General features: G+C 39.7%; 1 protein-coding gene and 1 non-coding gene across 8 annotated transcripts in view; both read right to left on the minus strand.

The window, feature by feature from the left end:
- CYRIB (CYFIP related Rac1 interactor B) overlaps positions 1 to 22,565 on the minus strand; it is a 101,349-nt gene that overhangs the window by 47,985 nt on the left and 30,799 nt on the right. For 4 of the 7 annotated variants that reach the window (XM_077749989.1, XM_077749995.1, XM_077749991.1 and 1 more), the window contains exon 2: positions 2,740 to 2,778. Coding sequence is in view for 1 of the 7 variants with exons in the window: in XM_077749997.1 (XP_077606123.1) it covers positions 2,740 to 2,778; positions 17,777 to 17,792 (55 nt within the window). In the remaining 6 variants the exon portion in view is untranslated. Of the gene's footprint in view, positions 1 to 2,506; positions 2,526 to 2,739; positions 2,779 to 17,776; positions 17,808 to 22,565 lie in introns of those variants that run through there. The other 3 variants (XM_077749992.1, XM_077749994.1, XM_077749997.1) reach the window with 2 other exon arrangements.
- On the minus strand, positions 20,264 to 20,470 carry LOC144219922 (small nucleolar RNA SNORA73 family). The gene has a single exon (XR_013331539.1). It is a non-coding gene; the product is annotated as a small nucleolar RNA SNORA73 family (small nucleolar RNA).

Below are 22,565 nucleotides of genomic sequence, written 5' to 3' on the forward strand. Positions count from 1 at the left end.
CTAGTACTAAAATTCTCACAGAAAAAGAAAATTTAAGAAAAAAGTATGATGACTAGAAAAAGATGACAAATGCTAAGAAATGTCCTTACATGTTTCCCTACCATTTGTCAGGTCTTTCTGTTTGAGCTTGGCGTGCTAAAGGGATTTAGTACAGCACCATTACAGTAGGGCACAAGTGCGTCCCTTGTTACTGAACTTCAATTAAAATGATTCTCTTAAATATAACTCCTCCAGGCTCATCAGAAACAGAATACAAAAACAAAATACAAATTTTCTCTTTTGGTAATCATATCATCTTAAAGATATGTACATGACTAATCTTTCTAGGTTTATAAATCAGTATCTCCTATAATATGAAAAAGAATCCAGCAGACCAAAATGCAGAATGTATATATTATAAAAATGCTTTTGAATAAGTATGTTATCTAATTATTACAGATTTTAAAGTTTTGCATAGTTTTTAACTAAAACATTATTTATATAAATCAGAATTCAAATCACTTAACAATTCTGAATATTTTTACCATGTTTTGAACATTGCTGGTAGAGAGAAAGAGAAAGGAAGGAAGTGAACGGTATGAGAAAAGGTAAAAAATCACCCCAGAATATAGGGTTCGTGACAGGACTTGAAATCACCTAGCTCAGTTCTCTAATTTTGTAGAAAGAAACTGAGGACTAGAGCAACTTGGTGACTTGGTACTGTTTTTAAAAGTGGGGCATAATCCAGTAACCTGGACAGTGCAGCCTTTGAGAACATATTTAACATATGGCATCAGCAGATCACACTGACAGAACAAATCTAGTGCCACAACCAAAAACTACCCCACAGTCAGATGCCCCACAATGTCCCCTTCAAGACAAGGAATAGTGCTGTTTTGGCTCTCAGCCAAGCTTCAACAGATCTGCCATTCCCTTTATCTGTAGTCAGCTGCAAGGTGCTGAACAACCATTTGTCAAATTCAGTGGCAGCATTCTAGGCTCTTCTAGCTCAGGCTGGCACATGAACACTGTACAGATCATACTACTGAGTTAACTGTAAAACACTTGGTCACTTTTCATAAGTCTTGACCTTTTTTTATGATTCCTTAACACAAGCATCAGACCTTACTATTTGTATCCTTCCTGTGGAATTTAATTATGACGCTTCTCTCGTTGAACTTTTAGCATCTCAAACTGAGATTTTATTTTCTACCTGTTAATTTCATGTTCCTTGAATCGGAATGTGAATTCTCTGAAGGTGAGCACGCTCCATGGCTTAGCACTTATCTTCAACTATCTTTTCCACAGAACATGCTGTTTCTGTGATTATTTACCAGCAAACAAGCTTCTTCAGAGCTATTTCAAGACCTTCTAGCCTACACTATGAGGATATTTCATAAAAGACTGTGTAACTCCACTTTTTAAAGATTAGTTACACAGAACATAAAAAACCACACGTATTCAAATATGATGGAGAAAGAAAGGTGTAGTTGACTTTTCGTTAACGGGAGATCTTAATCTGGGATCCGGATGAAGAATGCAGTGACCTGTGAATTTGGATGGGTACCTTTTCACTAACCTCTATATGAAGCTCTACAATTCCTTCAATCAAAATTATAGGCAACAAACCATAGCAGTATTAGAAATACCCATGAACTTGTCATCAACAGAAATCACAGGTACTTTCATATTATACTATAATTATTGCAAACTCAGCACTATTTAAAACTAAAGTATTTCACAGAATTATTGCTAAAGCTTATTCTCTAATGTGAGAAGCCTATATATTATTCTATCAAAAATTTGTATGTTTAATATTTGTTAGCTGTATTTCAATATTAACTAATTTCCTTTTTAATCATATGTATTTTACTTTCTAAAAATCATGAATCATTTGTAGAATCACTGGTCTGGGAAGGGATACACAGGCTTCCCCAGATTACCAGAGGTCCAGGGCACAAAAAATAGCTGCGAACTCCTGCACTGTAACACACAGAGTCGGTGAGGTAATTACAATTCCAAAAGATCATCACGATATCAGTCTTATCAGTTCTAATAAAATGCGAGGCAAGTTTTGAAATGTAAGTATCTTTGTTTATGACTAGGAAGAGCACAGATATTTTAAGCTGATCATTTTCACTTGATGAAAACAAAGCATGGCTACAGAAAATGACATTTTCAAATACCTATTAACTTGTAATAATTAAACAATTACAGGATTAAAAATGTTTAAGTACTCAGAACCCTGTATCAGTAACTTTTTTTGTTGTTGATCTGTTCTTTACTTCTAAGACCTTCAAAAGGACCAAGACCAGTAATGGGTAGAATTCCTAAGAATGTACTTAAAAACATCTCCCTTTCTAGTGTGTGTGTGTGTGTGTGTGTGTGTGTGCGCGCGCGCGTGTGTGTGCGTGCGTGTGTGTGTGTGTGTGTAAAACCACCAGAATTATGTGCTAGACCTTTCTTGATTAACAATACTGGTAATAGCTAAAATGGCTTAAAAAGGAATTCAAAGAAAAACACATACCTCTTCTACTGAAAGAAAGCTGTAAGGAAAAAGTTCTAATTAATTTACATTCTTCCTCCTACTTTCTGTTCTAAGAAACTAAACAACACAGGGCATTTCTTAAAGATATTTTTAGCAGTTCAATATTATACAGAACATCTTCCTTAAATTATGTTTTACCAGTGAAGTTTTTTATTTAAATCATAACTTTTCATTTGTATCTGAATTATCATTTCCCCCAAAGACATATTTACCTTCAGCCAGTGCTGGTGATTCTGTTCTTGTCCTTCTATCTGTTTAAAGAAAGAAAAAAGGGAGAAAGTCTAAAACATTATTGTACTTTAAAACATGTTTAATTTTATTAAAAATAACTTTAATAAGGTTTATGAATGCCATCATATATTACATGTATATGCTATATATATATAGTGTGTGTGTGTGTGTGTGTGTGTGTGTTTGTAGGCATCTCCTTGAATTAAACCAACAACGGTCTACAGGGAACCTACTAAGAGTAAGGTATTATGTAAAGCCCTGGGAAATACCAACAGGTCTGGATGCGGCATCCTAATTGCCACTCTCAAGATGCTCTAGGACTAAAATCTGTGTCAAGAGAACAACACAGTGCTCATCATAGCTTATGAAGCAGGAGACAGCAAGGGAAGAAAATTAGTAATTTGTCATTATTCTTATAACAAGGGCCTAAAATTATCAGAGATATATTTCTATACTATTATTATAGTTTAAGTTCATTTCCTTTCAATGTATTAAAAAGATTAGTTTTACCAAAGGTACTAAGATCCTTATATTCCATGACAAAAACCTATTACTTGCCAGAGGCACATCAGGCAAAACTCAAGGGAACCATGAAGTCCTCTGCAGGACTGACTTTATGATTTCAACTCCTAAAACACTTTTGGCTAAAATTAAATGAATGATCTTACTCTAACTTTACAACTAAGAACAACTATAACAACTACAGTAAACTAGCTTAGTTCATGTAGAGTAGTATAATTACTACATTATATCTGACTAAAGTAACTAGTCATCTTTATGTAAAAATTTATTTCCCAAGTTGTTTATTCTATGACCAGAGTTCTGGACTTAACAAACATACAATCTCTATGTGCACAGTAAAATTGGGAGGGGATTGGGCACTGCCTTCCAAGATGGTAAGTGATCTGACACATTGTCTTCTAAAGACTGAAATGTGGTGTTGTATCCCTGACAGATTAATAAAAAAAAGATCCTGGAACCAATAGATGGAAATACAATTGGCAATTCCAATTGGCAACCTTCAGCTCCACTGGATTAGAAATTCTGATAGTAGGAGGGCTGAAAAAGAAGTTTCTGCCAGAAGACTCAGGAAGAATCCTGAAGCAACTATCACCTGATTCTCTTGGACTCCTTACTGGACCAGCATGCTAAGGAAAGAGTTACCATACTGGGAAGTCCTGTAAAGTGACCCTAACAACATGAGAACTTACGGCTGCTGCCACACAATGGGGACAGGAGGGAATCTATCCAGAACCTAGGGGGTTTAACTAGGGCTGCCATGCTCAGTAATAACTGTATATGAGCAGCTGCAACAATTATGGCCCAACAGGGATAAAGCAACTACAGGCATTGATCCCTTGGAGAAGGTCTGAGTCACTGTACCAGGACAATGCCTCCACCTGCTGAAGTGCTGGCTGAAGATAAGGCAAATCTAGAATGAGTGGTAGAGGACTGCAAAAATGAACATTATTCACTAACCCTCTTGTTGTAAATCTAATGTAGAGATGGTGGACAGCCACCATCTTGAAAACTGCGGTAGACTGGACCAAACGGCAAGTGCTTAATGGAGGATATATGATTGTATCGGACCCCTCTTACGCGCTGCCTCACATATTCACTCTAACTGAGGCATGTCCCCTTAACTGCACTCCTGGGCTCACTTTCTGCTCACAGGCTTTGCTAGAAGACATGCTTACAGGAACTCTCAGGCCACCCGAAGACATGCAAACCCCAAACTGGAAGTGGGAAGATGCTGACACCAACACACTATGGGCAACCTGACCACTGCAGAACGGGGTCTGGTAGCCCCCTTCTTCGCACCCAGAGGCATATGCTTCATGTCTTCTCAAAGGACTTCCTCAGAACCAAGCCCCAGTTGCTCACAGATGTGACCAGGTTAATAACATGCTCTTGCATGGATTTTCCTTCCTCCCTGTTTCACTTGTCCCCGTTCTCCAACTTGTTTCCTGTTAACAGGTCCCCAAATAGATGATCTGCTTAAAGTGTCTTTGTCTCAGGTTCTGCTTTTAGGATGAAACCAGGACACTTGTCCTTTCATACTTCCTTCCTTTTCATTCTACCTCACTGGATGCTCTTTCTTAATCTCTGTTGCTAAACTTCTCTCAAATGCCCCAATGCTGACATGCCCAGGACTCAGTTCTGGGTACTCCACTCCCTTTGTGATTTCATTTTCTCATGGCTTTATGTATCAACTACATGTATCAAATTTATTTATCCAGTATAGACATTTCTCTCCAACTCCATACTCTCATAGCCACTGCCTACTCAAATTTCCACTAGATGTTTTAATAGATACCTCAAACTCAACATGTCAGAACTAAACTATTCATCTTCCCTCCCCAAACCTGATCTACCTTGTCTTTCTCAACTCAGTGATGGCTTTTCTATCGTTCCAGTTGCTTAGGCAAAAACCCTGGCTTCCTCTGCAGCTTCTTTCTCATACATCCCACATTCCACTAAACCTCTCCTTAAAATCTTCACGCCTACTATTCTAGCTCCTATTAACTCAAAGTTGAGGGTTCCGCTTTATTAGCAGCCTTAAGTCTATCTGCTATTACTTCTTAATCCAAGAGCCTCCCAGAACAGGGGCTGCAAAGTTTTAAGAGTTTGGAGTTGGGTAGAGGAACATCAGAAGCAAACAAATGTCTCTGCTTAATCTAAGGAGTGGGATGGCTATTAACATGCCACGCTAAAAATGCAGGTGATCTGCTGATGGATATTCATGTAAAACAATTTTTAAATGTCATCAACTAAGTAAGCTTTAGAAATAAACGGGAGGTCTGAAGAAACAGTCTGAGAGTTCCATCTGGTTTGTAACTTGTGCTCTAGGACTTGTCTATAATTTATACATTATTAATCTTAATCTTTTACTCTTCCCTATCAGTTAGGAGATGAATGGGAGCTATTTATGTTCAAAGCCGAACCATTCTGGCTTTCCTCAAAAGCTCTCCTTGGATCAATGTTACTACAAATGGAATGAATAAACACATTTTTACTTTTTCTGCCAAAAACAAACTTACTTCCCTAAGGCAGACCAAAGCCACCCAGAAATAAACAAAGCAAGGGGCTCGGCTGGCCATTTCATAAACCAGAGCAGAAAAACCAGTGCCACTTGTATAAAACCACAAGGAAAAAGTCTATTCATCCTAATTCTTAACAAATCAAGAAATAAGAAAACACCTGTAATTGTTTTTACCCTTAGAAATCAAATGTCAGGTCATAAATAGTATTAGATATTATATAAATTAGATAATCCAGGCACCTAAAATCCACAAACCAGAAGTTCTTCAAGTAAGTGTTAAAATTCCTTTGCCTCCAGCAAAACATAAAAACTATGACTTCAGCGCATCCTGTCAACCATATTTACAGCTTTGCAGCATTTCAAATGATGATACATAAATCTAACTAGTTATGCAACCTGTACTCGTTCCTCCTTCATTTGGGTATATGATAAAATTGAAATCAATTCAATTTGTTTAAGCTCCCCTTGACATACACAAAGTGATCTTAAAGCCATCTTAGAAAACTGAAAAACAGAAACTGAATTAAAGGGCCTATCGACCATAATTCCAGATCAGACATTAGAGAACTTATCAAACTCAACACCCGCAAAAAAACAATCCAGTGAAGAAATGGGCAAAAGACGTGAATAGACACTTCTCCAAAGAGACACCCAGATGGCCAACCAACACATGAAAAAAATGCTCGACATCACTCATCATCAGGGAAATACAAATCAAAACCACAATGAGATACCACCTCACACCTGTCAGAATGGTCACTACTTCTCTTATTTAACATTAAAATTACAAGAATATGCAGCCATTTTTTGACATTCTATCTCAAGTACAGTACACTTAAGGAATGAATATCCATGTCTGAGACACACTGGAGCTCAAATACCTGAATACAAATCTCAGGCTTCTACATCTTCTTACACCACGATAACTACTGTATGTTTAAGCACTTAAAACATGCTGTTGTAATTATCATCATCATTATACAAACCATACCCATTTCTAAAATACCCACTCTTTACAAATGTAATGAAAAATGAAGATCCTATAAATATAGAATGCTTTACAATCTTACCGTTTTCTCCCATCTTTTACATCATTATTAGTGACCAACTACATAATTTCTTTCAAGTCTACCAGTGACTGTTCACTGAACATCCGTTACTCAGGTCATGCACAGACTGCAAAGCCTGCAGTGGTGTCACTTCCTTGTCTCCTGCTGACAAACCCATGTGGCATTTTACAAAATGGATAACCAAATGAGGGAATATGCCAACAAAGATAAAAAGGCAGCAAAAACACAGATGTGGTAACACCGGAAGTCAAACTCTAAGGAAACATAAATGAAGCTACCAAAGAAAGAGCTGGATGCAAGAATGTGGACACTGGCACCATCTGACATGCTGGTCAGAGGGACTCTGTGAAGGTGACCTTACCAACAGGAATGAAGAAAGTGGTTATGATGAATGAAGGGATGAAGGGATGAAGATGCCCCAGAAAAAAATAACATCAGAAAAAAATATATTAAAGGAATTTGGGGGAAGCACCTGTCTGGCTTATTCAGTAGAGCATGCAACTCTTGATCTTGGGGCCGTGAGTTCAACCCCCATGTTGGGAATAGAGATTACTTTAAAAACAAAAAACAGAAACAGGAATTCTTGGATATATTTCAAGACATGGAGAATACCATGGAGAAAATGTTGGAAGCAAATCCAAACTTAGAAGTATGAAGTACGACAATGTGGTCAAGGCATAAAAATAATGTTCACTCCCTATTATCAGCTATACAACAAAAAAGAAGAAAGCAGGCAATTGCTCCCTTTTAATTACATGCAACCTGCAGACACACACACACACACACACACACACACACGGGAGCTAAGAATACAATGTCCATCCACTCCTGTGCTTTTCTACAATCATGGCACTTCACAGAATACCTCCGAATTTCACTTGATAGTAACAGAAAAACAGACAAGCTGAAGGTTGGGAAATCTAAAGTCCCAAAGCGAAGTTCACATCTTAAATGTAAACTTTTTCTATTTTTTCTATTGGGGAAATATATAACATAAGCTAGTGTTTAGTAGCAATAACCTAAAGTGCCCGCAGAGAGAGAACGCTCTCACCGCCTGTTGTAAGCACAACACGTCCTGCTTCTGCATCTGAACTGCATACCAAATACAGATACTGTAGCTGTCTTCTGAATCACCTATGCGATATTGGTAAAAAGCCTATTCCAACCAATATATGCACAAGAAAACTAGGAACCACTAATAAAATCAAATACTCCCATCCCACTCTTAAAATTCCCTAATTCTCAATGTGCTGTTAACAATTACACAAGTAATTTGCAAAATCTGGCTGGCTTAAGGACGACTTTTGCAGTGCACAAGTAACAGAAGCCAGGGCACTGTTCAGCTCGGGCTACTGCGGTATGACACCAAGCAGGCCAGCAATACAGACCTGATCCACATTTGACCTGTAAGCTTCAGGGAGAAAAACTCTGCCTGGGTGGAGTACACTGCTCTCCTAATGCCTGAGAGCTCTACAACCAAAACAAGTATTTAATCATCTTCAAAGCTAAAATATGCATCCATATATAATGTACTTCCACAGAAAGAGTCCATCAGTGTTTAAACTCAGAGCAAGAATCTTAAGTCTCTCAAAGCTTGAATTTCTTCATCTGCAGAAAGGAAGAGAATACCCACCCCTAAACTGGCACCTGGCTGGCTCACCTGAAGGAGCACACAACTCTTGATCTTGGGGTCATGGGTTTGAGCCCCTCGTTGGGTGTAGAGATTAAATAAAAACTTTTTTTAAAAAATCAAAGAAACTTATCCCTAAGACCAAGAAACTCAGAGAATGAGGAACACCTATTAACACTGTCTCCCTCTTTTCTCAGGTCTTACCTGGTCACATCGGGCCAACCGTACTCCCTCTGCATAGATGCTGTTACTACCATCTTTGTAGTTCTTTTTATTATTATTTTTTTAATATTCTAAAGTAGGCTCCTCATCCAGCAAGGAGCTTGAACTCACGACCCTGAGATCAAGACCTGAGCTGCAATCAAGAGTCAGGCACAACCAACTGAGCCACCCAGGTGCCCCACCATCCCTGTAGTTCTAAGGGCCCGGTTTTAAGCGACACCAGAGTATTAGAGTTTCTGTGTTAATTCCACAAGTATTAAAATTTTTATTATATTTCCAGTAGTGCTTATGATACAAAGTAATAAGACAATCTTTATCCTGAAAAAGGTTAATGACTTCCTATGGAAATAATACTTGCATATATAAAAAGTACCAAGACCATAATAGTTCTGTCCACACTGTATTATCATTAAAGTCTACAATTATTATAGAAATTTAGGGAACAAGACAGTGTGAGAGCAGAGTATATCCCAAGTGTGGGTTATGTTCAAAAGGGCCCCCGTAACACATCATTGTAACTAATCAAAATGTTTGGCTCTTTCCCAGGACTGAAAGCAGTTATCATAGCCTACTCGTTGCTATTATGATAGCAGTAAGCACAAAGTTTGAAACACTGGAGTCTCCGGTGTGTAGATGCTGAATGAACGGGTGAGTGATTTAGCAAACAACATGATAAAAGATGTAAGGAACCTGACATAAATACAACTAGTTTAGAGTTACAGTCCCATATGACTGGCCACCCTGTAAAAGGATTTGTTTGGGAAAATGAGCGATAAAGGAATGATCTATATACAGGTAGTATACAGCTGACAAAAATTTAGAAAAATGTGCAACTTGTCCTATTAAAATTAAAGTACAAATGAGACTTTAAATAAAATAGACTGATGGGTCCACCACGGTTTTATAGATAATGGTTTTTCCAGCCTGACAAAGTAACTGCAGCAAACACAGAGAACTGGTCCCTGGAGACCTGGTGTCTTAGGGAGATACTGTACATGTGACAGGTGATACTACTGCACAGCTAACTGTCTTGGTAACAATCAAATAATAGATTTTTAAGAGACTATTAAGAATGCTTTGCCACAATCTTATGGGAATTGCTTCCTAATGGCAATTCAATAAAGATTAGTAGAAGACCACCAAAAGGCCAGATATGTTATGCAATGCAGAGTATAAAATGCCGAATAAAACAAGACCTACCCTCAGGAGCTCATGGTCTTTGAGAAGACTTACAAAAAAGTTACTACAACACAGTGTAACAAAGTAAAATGCTAGCTAGAGAACTGGAGCTCTATGGATAAACTGCAATGGGAAAACAGGGGAGTAATTGAATTATCCCTAGAGGATAGTCTCAAAAGAAAGCAATGATGTTTGCATCTGCCTGGTATGTTAAAAAAAAAAAAAAAGAAAAAATACCACCACCAACAACTTCAAAGATATTTCTTAAATTCAGTAAGCATTAAATTAAGTAAAACTTTTTTTAAAGTATAAGCATATCCACTCATCTAGAAAAGGGAATATTCTCTCCTCCTAAAAGACATTTTAAGTGCTATCTACATGATTGTTAACAAGATGTTCATCATAATAGATGAACACTAATGCTCTTAAGTAAAAGGCTTTGCTACACCAAGACTGAGGCAACATCAAGACTTCCACAGAAGAGGTAAGAATTTCCAGTGCTACTAAACACCACACTACAATTTTTTCAACGATTCCATATGCTGTACATGTCTGAACCTTAACCTGTTTGCTCTTTTCTTTACTGAAGTTTAGATAATTCCAGATTTTGACTACTCAAGTCTGAATTTACAAATCAGATGAGAGGAAAACATTTTCAAAAAAGAACATGTACTAACTCTTTAATGATCAAAAACTACATACGTTATGTATACATAAGCTGTATCTTAAAAAGACACAGTCCGGCATGCTACACCCTACACTTCCTAGGATGAATGGTGGGGGGAGCCATCTTCTCTCTTTTTAATGTTTATTTATTTACTTTTAAGAGAGAGTGAGCGAAAGCAGGGGAGGGGCAGGGAGGGACAGAGAGCATCCCAAGTAGGCTCTGCACTGTCAGCGCAAAGCCTGACACAGGGCTTGAACTTAGGAACCGTGAGATCATAACCTAGGCTGAAATCAAAAATTGGACGCTTAACTGAATGAGCCACCCAGGCATCCCTATTCTCTTTTTAAAAACATCCTGACATATCTTACAGGCTTTCCTCCTAAGAATGAAATGTCCACTAATGGCCACAGGTTATCTAATGGGTTCAACAGATAAAATATCAGCACACACAACTACAAAACCATCACACCACACAAGTTAACTTTATTTCTCAAAAGAGCTGGCAATCCTTTAATGGAACTGACTTTCCTAACTTTTAGAGGTTTTGCAGAGATAATCAAGTGGAAAACATTCAGTATTTCCGGATTTTGGCATACGTGTGCATGTATATTGCCTCACACTGCCTTCTATGTAGTAAGAAAGGACTGTCATTTCCTGAAATCACTCTTTACACGCACACATACTGTTTGGTGCTAAGATGCTTAAAACAGTGTATTTGAGTGTATTAGTCTCAAAACACTATAAACACAAGAAGAGAAAGCAAATCAACAAATTAAAATGTTTCCAAACTAGGAATTCAGTTTGGGCCATGTTAAATTTGCCAGGCAAAGGGCCTCCAAATGAAAATATGATGAGAGGGTCAATGGAGCACAAGTGTGGAGGTCAGGGAAGGTCAGCCCACAAATATTGCCCAACCCCCACAACTTCCTATCTTGAGAGCAGATCCAAAGACCAGGGATACTTGAGAAATCACTCAGAGGAGCTGCAACAAGAGACCAGGGCCACCATGTCCTAACAGTCCTGCAGACTGGGACTGCAACCTAATCCGGGCCGTGTGTTCCTGCTGCTGGCCTCCCAGGGTTACTGCTCACTTTCTGAACCTCGAATCTCATTTCTAATCTCTCCACCACCCCCAGTTCTGTGAACTACCTGCCCTCATGGGATAAACTCCTCTTCCATGCAAATTACCTTGTAAGTTTCTGCAATTTATAACCAAAGATTCTTGAATGAATTCTAAGGAATATTCTGGACTCCTATAGAAAGCTAACCATAATTTCCTTCCTAATTTAAAGCCATTCCTACAAATATGCAAAACTTAACTACGTTACAAATGTAATTTGGGATTCTGAATATAAACAATAAAGACACCCTGAAACTAAAGATTACAGAAATCATTTTTGAGACTTTTAAGAGGTACCTTAAAATTCATTAAAAGTTTCACAGTACAAAATTTGAACATTAAAAAGGTAGAACATTCAGAAAGAAGACAAAATACTGAGATCACTTTAAAATTTATCAGTCTAATAAAGAATTAAAAAAACAACTTCCCAGAAAAAGAATAAACACATTATGAAGAAAATAAAGACACTAAAGTGATACTGATTTTTATGAAGTGTTCTTTCTGCAATAAAATATCTTCCTTTTCGTGTTATACACTCTAAAGTGAGCCTAGAACAGTACAGCATATTCTCAACCTGGGCCTACCTTTCCTTTAGACCCCTAATTCATATGTTTCCTTACTAAAAAACAACACGAGTAAAATTACTTTTCATTCTTTATGAAAATATTTCACATTTCAAATCAAAAGTGGAATTTTTAGTTATACTAAAGCCCAACATTTCTTACATCCCAGATAGTATCCTGTAGTCATACTAAATCCCCTAATCCATTTGTTATTTTGAAGGAATACATTTAGAAGAAGCAAAGCACATATTAAGGAGAGTAAGAACATATTTAGAACTTTAGAAAGCATTGCTATAAGGAGGGAAGAGGATTATCAACATTTGTGAAACCTACTCTGGACCAGGCATTTTGCTAGAGACCGTAATTGTTCCATAAAACAATGAAAAGCAGATGTTACGCTTTCCACAAAAAAATAAATGAGGGGGGCACCTGGGTGGCTCAGTCAGTTAAGCAACCAACTCCTGATTTTGGCTCAGGTCATAATCTCAGAGTTGTGGAATCAAGCCCTGCGTCCAGCTCTGTGCTGATGAGTGGAGCCTGCTTGAGATTCTCTCTCCTTCCCTCCTCCCCTAAATAAATAAACTTTTAAAAAAAGGAAATGAGGAAAATGAACCTCAGAAATGGGTTTACTTACCTCATGTCAGTGCTAATAAGGGGTGAAGCACAGATCTGCCTGGTCCCAAAGATAATGACATTTTATCTGCAATAAAATGTCTCAATGGGAACGTTCTTCCTGTAAAAACTTGTTTTCATTGATAGTTTTCTTATTACAAAAAAAAACTGTAACTATTACCCTGAACAAGCAGAACCTGTGGGATGTAACCGTCAAGCAACTTTTTATCTACCGCTGTCCTTTATTCTGTGGTGACAGTTTAATGTCCTTGAACTTTTATTTAGGCAAGCCGTGACTCTGGTCATTTTCAAGTTATAAAAACTTTCAGAATTTAGAAATTGATAGACCCAGTTTAGTGTGATCATCAACATTTTTCTTCCAACACCACAGCTCCTGCCCAAGACCCAGCTGGGGTTACTAGCTCGCCCTTCCGCCCTCCTAACCCCGGGCGTAGCAGGGGAGTGTCACCAGAAGGCATGGGCGCGCTCAGCTCAAAAAGTATTTAAAATTGATCTACCGAGAGAATGCTTTCAGGAGTTCCGCGGGGTCCCTCACCCACTCCAGCATGGGGGGGGGTCCCTCACTGTACTACCCTGATGCGGGATAATGCCTCTCCTGCGGGAATCCAGCCACTTCCTCCTCCCTCTCTGCCTCATTCCCCCCTGATCCTATGAGCCTCCCTCCCTAGTGGCCCTCAGCCGGTCTACAGGAAATACATACCTTCCCCCAAAGAGCTCTAGGAGGACAGGCAGTCCGCCCATACAGTAACCTCGCTCTGCCGTGCCGCCGGCGCAGACAGCTTATCTTCCACTAGGGCACAGGGAGACAGACATAGAACCGCTGTGTCCCCAAAACTGCCGAGCTGCATATTAAGCTCTCCAAATCATTACCAGAAAGCCTCTGTATTTGAAGGGGAGCACACCTCAAAGGGAGGGGAGAGGTCAGGAGGAACTGCTAGCACAGGGGCGCCTGGGTGGCTCAGCCAGCTAAGCGTCTGACTCTTGATTTCAGCTCAGGTCATAATCTCACGGTTCATGGGATGCAGCCCCACATCAAGCTCTGCACTGACAGCTCAGAGCCTGCTGGGGATTCTCTCTCTCTCTCCCTCTCCCCTGCACTCTCCTCTCAAAATAAACATTCAATAAAATATATTTTTTTAAAAATCTTAGCACATTAACAACTTGGTTTAAAAACACTTTTCCAATTTCCAACAACTCCGTTCAAAAACTATTCTAATTTCCAACTTCCTGAATCTCTATACCAACAGATGGGGTAGGTACTAGGAGTCCCAAATCCGTTTTCTGGCTCTTTATTTGGCAAGACTTGCATGGTATCCATATAACTCTCTTTAAAAATGTGCACCTACTGACCGAGGGCCAAACTCAGAATAAAAGAGCTCCATTTCAACATCTGACTACCTGACATATTTAGCACTTCACTAAATTTTTCACCAAAAGTAGGAAGAAAGATCCACACAGTTAGCCACAGTTAACACTCAAGTGTGCTGCTTTCCTTGCTGTGAAGAGTCCATTTGTCAACTGAAAATTTATTTCAAGTTATCTTTTTAAAATCCTGTCCTCAAGCCCCCCATTTATAGAATTTCATGGAGCAATCCAGTTTCCCACACAATTGCAGCATGCCCTTTTCAAACACTAACTTTCCATTAAGCCAATGTAAAGGTAGCTTTCTGAAACCTGTCACACTGTCACTCCCCAAACTCAAAACCTTTAATGGCTCCCCACTGCCAGAGATTAAACTTCAATCTTTTAAAATTATGCATGAGCAGGGAGCGGCTCAGAAGGTTGAGTGTCTGACTTCAGCTCAGGTCGTGATGTCACATTCCTGGGTTCGAGCCCCGCGTTGGACTCTGTGCTGACAGCTCAGAGCCTGAACCCTGCTTTGGATTCTGTGTCTCCCTCTCTTGCCGCCTTTCCCCTACTTGTGCCCTGTCTCTCTCTGTCTCTCAAAAAATAAAACATTAAAAAATATTTTTTATTATGTAAAATCTGTACAGTCTTGTATACATGTTACATCTCTATAAGTGACTTTAGATATATAAATCATACTGCAAGACACATGTGAACGCCAGGGGAGTTTCTGACCATGGGATCCAACCGGCACTCGAGATGGGAAAGTGTCTCAGGATTTGGCAACAGTTTCACAATGGCCACTGAAACTATCTCAAGATCCAGACTGATCAAGGACTACAGACTGCATCCACAAAGTGCAAAAGAGTAAAGGGTGTTATTTCCTTATGAACACGGTAAAAACAAACTTGCAGCAGGGAGCAGTCCTCATGACTGAAAATAAAACTCTACCACCACACGTATAATATTTACTGGCTCCACACTCGTAACCGCAACTGCCAAAAAGTTAATCTAATGTTCAAGAGCAGATTTATGGAAACTTTAAATGTTTAAAACTGGATTTGGGGATTAATTTTATTAATGTTTCACACATAATCTGCCATCCATTCGCAGAGCACACATTAAAAACCTTGTTTTAAAGTCATCTTTCAACAAATGAAGTGAGAAATAAATTCCAATTAATATGCTACCAAGAAAAAAAAGCACTCACAGTTCTTAGCCCAAAGAATCTTTGCTCTCTCAGAAGTGTATGTCAGTAAAAACTCACAGAATTACAGAAGTGCCTGAAGAAAGAAAAATAATCAGTTCTCTCTTAAAGCAGACAATAACTTCATTCAGTCAAAAAGTACACAGGAACAATGAGTGTGGGCAAACACTGGTGTGTCTTATGCAGAGCTGCGGAGGAGGTGTGTGCACCCATACAACATGCACACACGTGCAGGACATCTGGAGACATGTTCACCCCAACAGTGACTGCTTAGGGATTTTTACTTCTTTCTTTTACTTTTCCATTTTGTTTCCATTTTTTTTAAACAAATGAACATATACTTTTACAAGAAGAGAATGTGGTTTTTGTTATTAAAATAGGGCACGAAAAGCTACAGTCATCAAGGCATGTGGTACTGGCAGAAGGACAGACATGTAGACAAATAAAACACAAAAGTGAGCCCAGAAATAAACCCATATATTTAGGGTCAGTTGATCATCAACGAAGATACCAAAGTAATTCTTTTCAACAAATGGCACTGAGACAAGTGGATATGTATATACTTAAAGATGAATTTAAGAAACTTAACTCATGCTACATACAAAAGTTAATTAAAAATGGATCACAGACCCAGGCACAGGAACTAAAACTATAAGATACAAACATTCCGAAGAAACAATCTCGTAATCTCATGTCCTTGGGTTGGGCAAAGACTTCCGGGGACGGCACCAAAAGCATGATCCTTCAAATAAAAAGATAAACTAGACTCATCAAAGTCCAAAACCCTTGCACTTCAAAAGATACCTTTAGGAAAACAACAAGACAAGGCACAGACTGGGAGAAACCTATCTGCAAACCACGTGACTTGTAACTGCTCGGGATACACAGCCTGCCAGCACCTTTCGGCCCGACTTTATGACTTGAAGACGGCTTCCTGTAACAAAGCAGGAATACTTTTTAAAAATGTTCAACTCCTCTCTTACTGTGAGACCCAAATAAGGCCCCAGTGGAAGGACTTCACTGCAAATTCTGCTCGTATACCTCAACTAGGAAGAATTCTCAAGGGTTTAAACTCTTTTGTCAACTTATTTAAAAAGCATCCACCTACCCAAACTATGCAAACTGAAAATGGTTACAAAAATAAATTTGATTTTAATAAAATTATTAAAAGCTGCTGATAAAGAACATTGAAAATCAGCTATAACAAAGTTCTTAAATGAACTTTTAATACGGTAATAGACACTAAGAAGGGGTCAGTGACACATACCAAAGACAGAACGCTGGCCAGTTGTCACCATGGCACAGACTATACTGGAAATTTTGGCACACCCATTTCAAAGGGTTGCCAACCCCAGGCTACATATTTTGACTATTGCTTCAACATGCTGTTCTATAAATAAAAAGGAAAAGCTTTGGTTTAACTATCTTCACACTTTAATGTAGGAAGTCCCAATTATCGAAGAGTATTTCCAAAATGCTTCAGCCCTTGATTCCCAGACATCACTGTTTTCCTCACTAATAACTCAGATGTGGTGCCGCCATAGCTAGAAGATTCCCTCACATATCCAGCTCTGGGCGTTCATGTGCATTCTAACCGGAATGAATAATCTCAGAACATATTAAATATTTAAGTCAAAACCAGTTAAAAGGTAACAATGTTCAACCAATAAAGTCAGCTTTGAAAATAATACTATTTAAGTGTTTGTTTATAGAAAATAACTGGAAAGGAGTTAGAAAATGCTAATCGATAAAATGAAGCCCAACCCCCTTTTAAAAAAAATAACATATTCAAAGTTAAAATTTCCCTCCAACTATGCTAGCTTCTCTTAACTCCCCTAAATCTATGTTGTCCCAAGATCTAAAGGAAAAGAAACATCACTAAAAATGGGCTTAATTAACACTTTTGTTAGAATTTTCCAGAACTTTAAGGGAAGAACTGTAGTATGATATAAACAAAAACAAAGCAATCTCATACTTTGCAACCCAAGGTGGTTTTCTCACATTTCACTTTAATTTAATATCCCTGAAATTCTTAAAGAAACACGTATGGGGCGCCAGCTGGCTCACTTGGTTAAGCATCCAACTCCTGAACACGGCTCTGGTCATGATCTCACGGTTCTTAAGACAGAGCCCCGCACAACATCAAGCTCTGTGCTGACAGTGCAGAGCCTGCTTGGAATGTTCTCTCTGACCCTCCCCTGCCTTGCTCTCTCTCTTTCTCTCTCAAAACAAATAAATAAATAAAACGCTTAAAAAATCTAATTTTTTTCAAATCAAAAGCTATCTGGACACATTAGTCGTTCCTTTTTGAATAAATGTTATTAGTTTTCAACTTACCTTGGAGAACATGCATCTCAAAATTCCACCAAGGTCATCAATATAGGTTTGCCTCAAAATGAAGATCAAGAATACCAACAGTAACATGTATTGTGTTCTTATCACATGCCACGTACTTTAAGTCAGATTTATTGAGGTATAATTTACATACGTTGAAAAACAATTCTCCATACAACTTGTTTAATGTTCTGTAAGCAAAGCAACACTGGCCCACTGCCCTTTGCTCTGGACTCTATTTTCAAACAGCCTTGAAAGATAAAGACAGATGTTAACCTCTGGAGCAAATGTAACCTCTGGAGCACAAGACAGACATGCTTACTGTCCAGCGTAATGAATATAATGTATCCCTCTAGAGCAAAGGGCAGGCATGACTGCTCCTCACTGCAAAACACTTGGGTTCCCTAAACTCGGGGCTTCTCTCCAATTATGCAGCCCGCTACGTGGGCAAGTATTACCTGAGCATCAGGAAACCAACACAAATGCTGCTGATCCTCTGGCTCCACTACTGCTATTCATGAGAGCAACAAACTGCCCTTCATCTCTTGCACAGGAATCTGTTGCCTACCAGCACCCATGAAAATGTGGCAAGAACTTACTAGCTTGCAAGAAGGGTAAGATTTCAGGGGCGCCTGGGTGGCTTAGTCGGTTAAGTGTCCGACTTTCGCTTAGGTCATGATCTCGCAGTTCATGGGTTCGAGCCCTGCGTCGGGCTCTGTGCTGACAGCCAGCTCAGAGCCTGGAGCCTGTTTCAGAGTCTGTGACTCCCTCTCTCTCTGACCCTCTCCTGCTCACGCGGTCTCTCTCTCTCTCTCTCTCTCCTAGAAATAAATAAAACATTAAAAAAATTTAAAAAAAAAAAGAAGGGTAAGATTTCACGGTTCTGGGCAGTTTTGGGAATAAGGATGGGATGCCGACAGAACCATCCATGACTTTCTAGAAGAGGGAGGATAAAGGCCACCAAGGGCAGAGCTGTAGGAAATGGGAAGACACCCTGGGATCTGAGAGTGGTCCTAGTGGCAGGTGGGGAGGTGAGGATACAGATCCCTACTTCCCTACCTGTTAATGAATAGGAGTTGAACTAATGTTTAGAAACTGAGCAGTGAAAAGTGGAATTGAAATCACCCACCCAAGTGGTGAAGTGGTTGTTTGTTCTCTTCTAGGCTGGCTGAGGCAGGGATGTGTCAAGAGAATGAGGCAACAAGCCCTGAATCTTGAGGTGAAAGGCAAAGTGGCTGTGACCGCAGAGCTAAGGAATCCCCAAAACTAAAATAGATTATGTAAGTAACGACGGCCTTGCTGCCAGTATGGAGTTTTAGCTGGACCAAAAATATGAGAAGTTCCTTTGGTTGAACTACCGAATGACCAGAAGCGAAGAGAAAGCTTTGACTGCTGGTGCAGCTTCTCCCTCCCTCCATGCTCCCATCTCCATCGCACTCTGCTGCTACCCCCAAACTCTTCTGCTTTACAGAAAAAAATGACAAAGGAGGGGGCTGAGTTCTCTCTGATGCCCAAAAAGAACTAAAGGCCATAAATACCCCTCTTGGGCTGCCTAGGAACTTCAGAGAGGGACTCAAAAGTTTTAAGGCTCTTTTAGATATAGGAACTCATGCCATCACCACCCTACCCTGGTCCCATGAAAGGAAGAAACATCCAGATTCAATTTATAGGGTTTGGGCAGGATTCACATACAGATGGGAAGAAAATTATCATCCTGTAAGGGTAGGCCTCTTGGGCCAGTTCAATGTCCTGCTGTTGCTGCCTCTACGATGCAACACGTAGTAAGAATTGGTGTGTTATATGATTGTACTTCCCAGCCTGTAAGTGCCAGAGGGGAGTCTCGCAATCAGGAAGGGCTGCATGTAGAAGAATGCTAGTGCCTTTGGGACTCCACAACCCTAACGGCCACTTCTGGTTACAAGTCTCTATAACTTGCGATTTTACTAACTAGACCGTCTGACAAAGAGAGGCAGGCAATCTCTACAGGTCCCCCTGCGATTCTGAACTCTTGCCTCCCTGACACGACTTTCTGTCATACTCCTTCTCTAAAGCAATTGGTAACATGCTACTGGCCTCTGGTGGAGACTGAAGGCCTGGCTCATTCATGAAGCCATCCTGATCCCCCGCCTGATATCCCTACTTTGGTTTTCTAACCTACTATTCCCCCTTGATTTACTCTAAGCAGTAGTTTTAAAAAAGGGTCAAATGTGCCCAAGCTTCCAAACCAACAGACATTATCTCACAAAAACAGCATTGATCATTCACTTTACCAACTCTCTCCACCACATAAAGGATCCCAGAGCATAAAGTATCAACTGCCATCGTTAGGCGAGGCTCCTCTTCTCCCCCCAAATCAAATTATTTGGAATCCTGAGCAATCACTGCAAAACAAGGTACGTAAGTGTTTAATCCAGCAGAACAGCAGCTGATAAAGGCAGATTTTTCTTTTATTTCCAATCGACCTAGATCCAGACAGGGGGTGCTCTTGAGAGCTGTTTCCCTGCATGGTTCATCTCCTCAGTCATCGCCCGCAGAACTCTTGAGAAGCTGTAGGAATGTGCAAGCGCAAACTCAAAGCCTGGCTTCATTTCCAACATCGTAGAAAGGGACTATATATCATGGGTCAAAGCCCCGTGCTTGGCAATGCCACCTGGACAGAGCCCAGCGAGAGTGACCTCCTGGGAGTACCCACATGGGTCCGATGTTCCTAACTGGGGACGAGTCAACTCAATGACTAACAATGTGGAGTCAACAGAGAATGCATCTGGCTTTGTCTTAGCCCCAGCAGCATCTCAATTTTACATGTAAAAGTAGTAACAAGACCTTTGGGGAAAATTTATCCCCTATTCTACCACTAGAAGCAAAGTTACAGCCTCTACAGAGCCTACATCAGTACATCATCAAATCTTATGGATTTAACACCATTCCTCAATTGTCAACACTCAAATACGGATCACTATAAATTCTTTCCTGGACTTTGGCAATAGCCTCTTAATTTGCCTACCTGTATTCAATCTTACTTCACCTTCAATCCATTCTCCAGAAGCTGAGTATTTCATTCTCTCCCCCTTAAAATCCTATAATGGTTTCCCCATAACCTTCAGTCCAAACTGACCTACACTTGCGAACAAGACTCATTCACCCAGCCTTAAGAGTTTACTTATTATATACCTCTTACCCATGCCTCCTTTACATCATACAAAACCAGTATCCATTTCTAAAACGTACCTGACCTCTCTTATCTCCAAGCTTTTGCTTCTCCCTCATCCTATGCCCATGCATTCTCCCTTTTGCCTGACTACCAGTGCACTCTGCAGGTTTTAATTCAGATCGCATTACAATATAGGCTTTTAAGACTCTTAAGATGAGGTACCTATGGAACAAACAGCAGTGAATTCACATTGTCCATTTTTCTCTATCTTCTACTCTAAGGAGGGACCACTAACATTTATTCACTGTTAATATAACCCTGCTTATGTGCTCATTAAGTATTTGGGGGATTAGTGGCACCTGGGTGGCTCAGTCAGTTAAGCATCCAACTTCAGCTCACATCATGATCTCGCAGTCCATGGGTTCAAGCCCTGCATCAGGTTCTGTGCTGACAGCTCAGAGCCCAGAGCCTGCTTCAGATTCTGTGTCTCCCTCTCTCTGCCTCTCCCCTGCTTGCACACACATGCACGTGCTCTCTCTCTAAAATAAATAAACATTAAAAATTAAAAACTATTCAGGTGATTAATAACAATCCTATACCAAGTATTGTGCAAGCGGTCAAAAAATAAGTTATCAAAAACAAGATTTTAATTGATCATTCATTAAATACATTATTAATAATGTATTTAAAATTTGTACTTAAAAATACATTTTAGTAAAAGTATATTCTTCCCTCCCTATCACATTGCACTGAAATTAATATAAGAATTTCATAGGGGCGCCTGGGTGGCTCAGCCAGTTAAGCGTCCGACTTCGGCTCCAGTCATGATTTCATGGTTCGTGGATTCGAGCCCCGCGTCGGGCTCTTTGCAGACAGCTAGCTCAGAGCCTGGAGCCTGTTTCAGATTCTGTGTCTCCCTCTCTCTCTGACCCTCCCCTGTTCACGATGTCTCTCTCTCTCTCTCTCAGAAATAAATAAAAACATTAAAAGAAAAAAAAAATAATTTCATAAGAGGGACACCTGGGTGGCTCAGACGGTTAAGCATCTGACTCTTGATTTTGGCTCAAGTCAAAGTTACTGAGTTCAAGCCCCGCGTCAGGCTCTGCATGGACAGTGCAAAACCTGCTTGAGATTCTCCTTCTCTCTCTCTCTCTGCCTCTCCCAGACTCACACATATCTCTCTCTCAAAATAAGTAAGCTTAAAAAAAAAAAAAGACTTTCGTAAGAATCAGGAGGCACATATCAGAGAGTGATTATTATTCCCACTCCACAGCTAATCTGAGAATCTTCACAGTATCATACAAGAGAACACCAGGGCTTATGTTTTTGTCCATACATACTAAAATTTTACAATGAGTAGAATCTCTCAGAGTACAAATCAACAAACTATAAAAGTCCACTTCAAGGGCCACCTAGGTGGCTCAGTCAGTTGAGTATCTAACCCTTGGTTTCGGCTCAGGCCATGATCCCAGGGATCCAGCTCCACGTTGGGTTCTGAGCTAAGCATGGAGCCTGCTTAAGACCCTCCTCTCTCCTCCTGCCCCTCTACCCCATTCACACTCTCTCTCTTAAAAAAAAAAAAAAAAAAAAAAANATTACTCTCACAAATAGAGAAAGGGCATAAATAATTCCCAAATAATA

The sequence above is a fragment of the Crocuta crocuta genome, unplaced genomic scaffold (assembly GCF_008692635.1).
Source record: "Crocuta crocuta isolate KB4526 unplaced genomic scaffold, BGI_CrCroc_1.0 scaffold119, whole genome shotgun sequence".
NCBI lineage: Eukaryota > Metazoa > Chordata > Mammalia > Carnivora > Hyaenidae > Crocuta > Crocuta crocuta.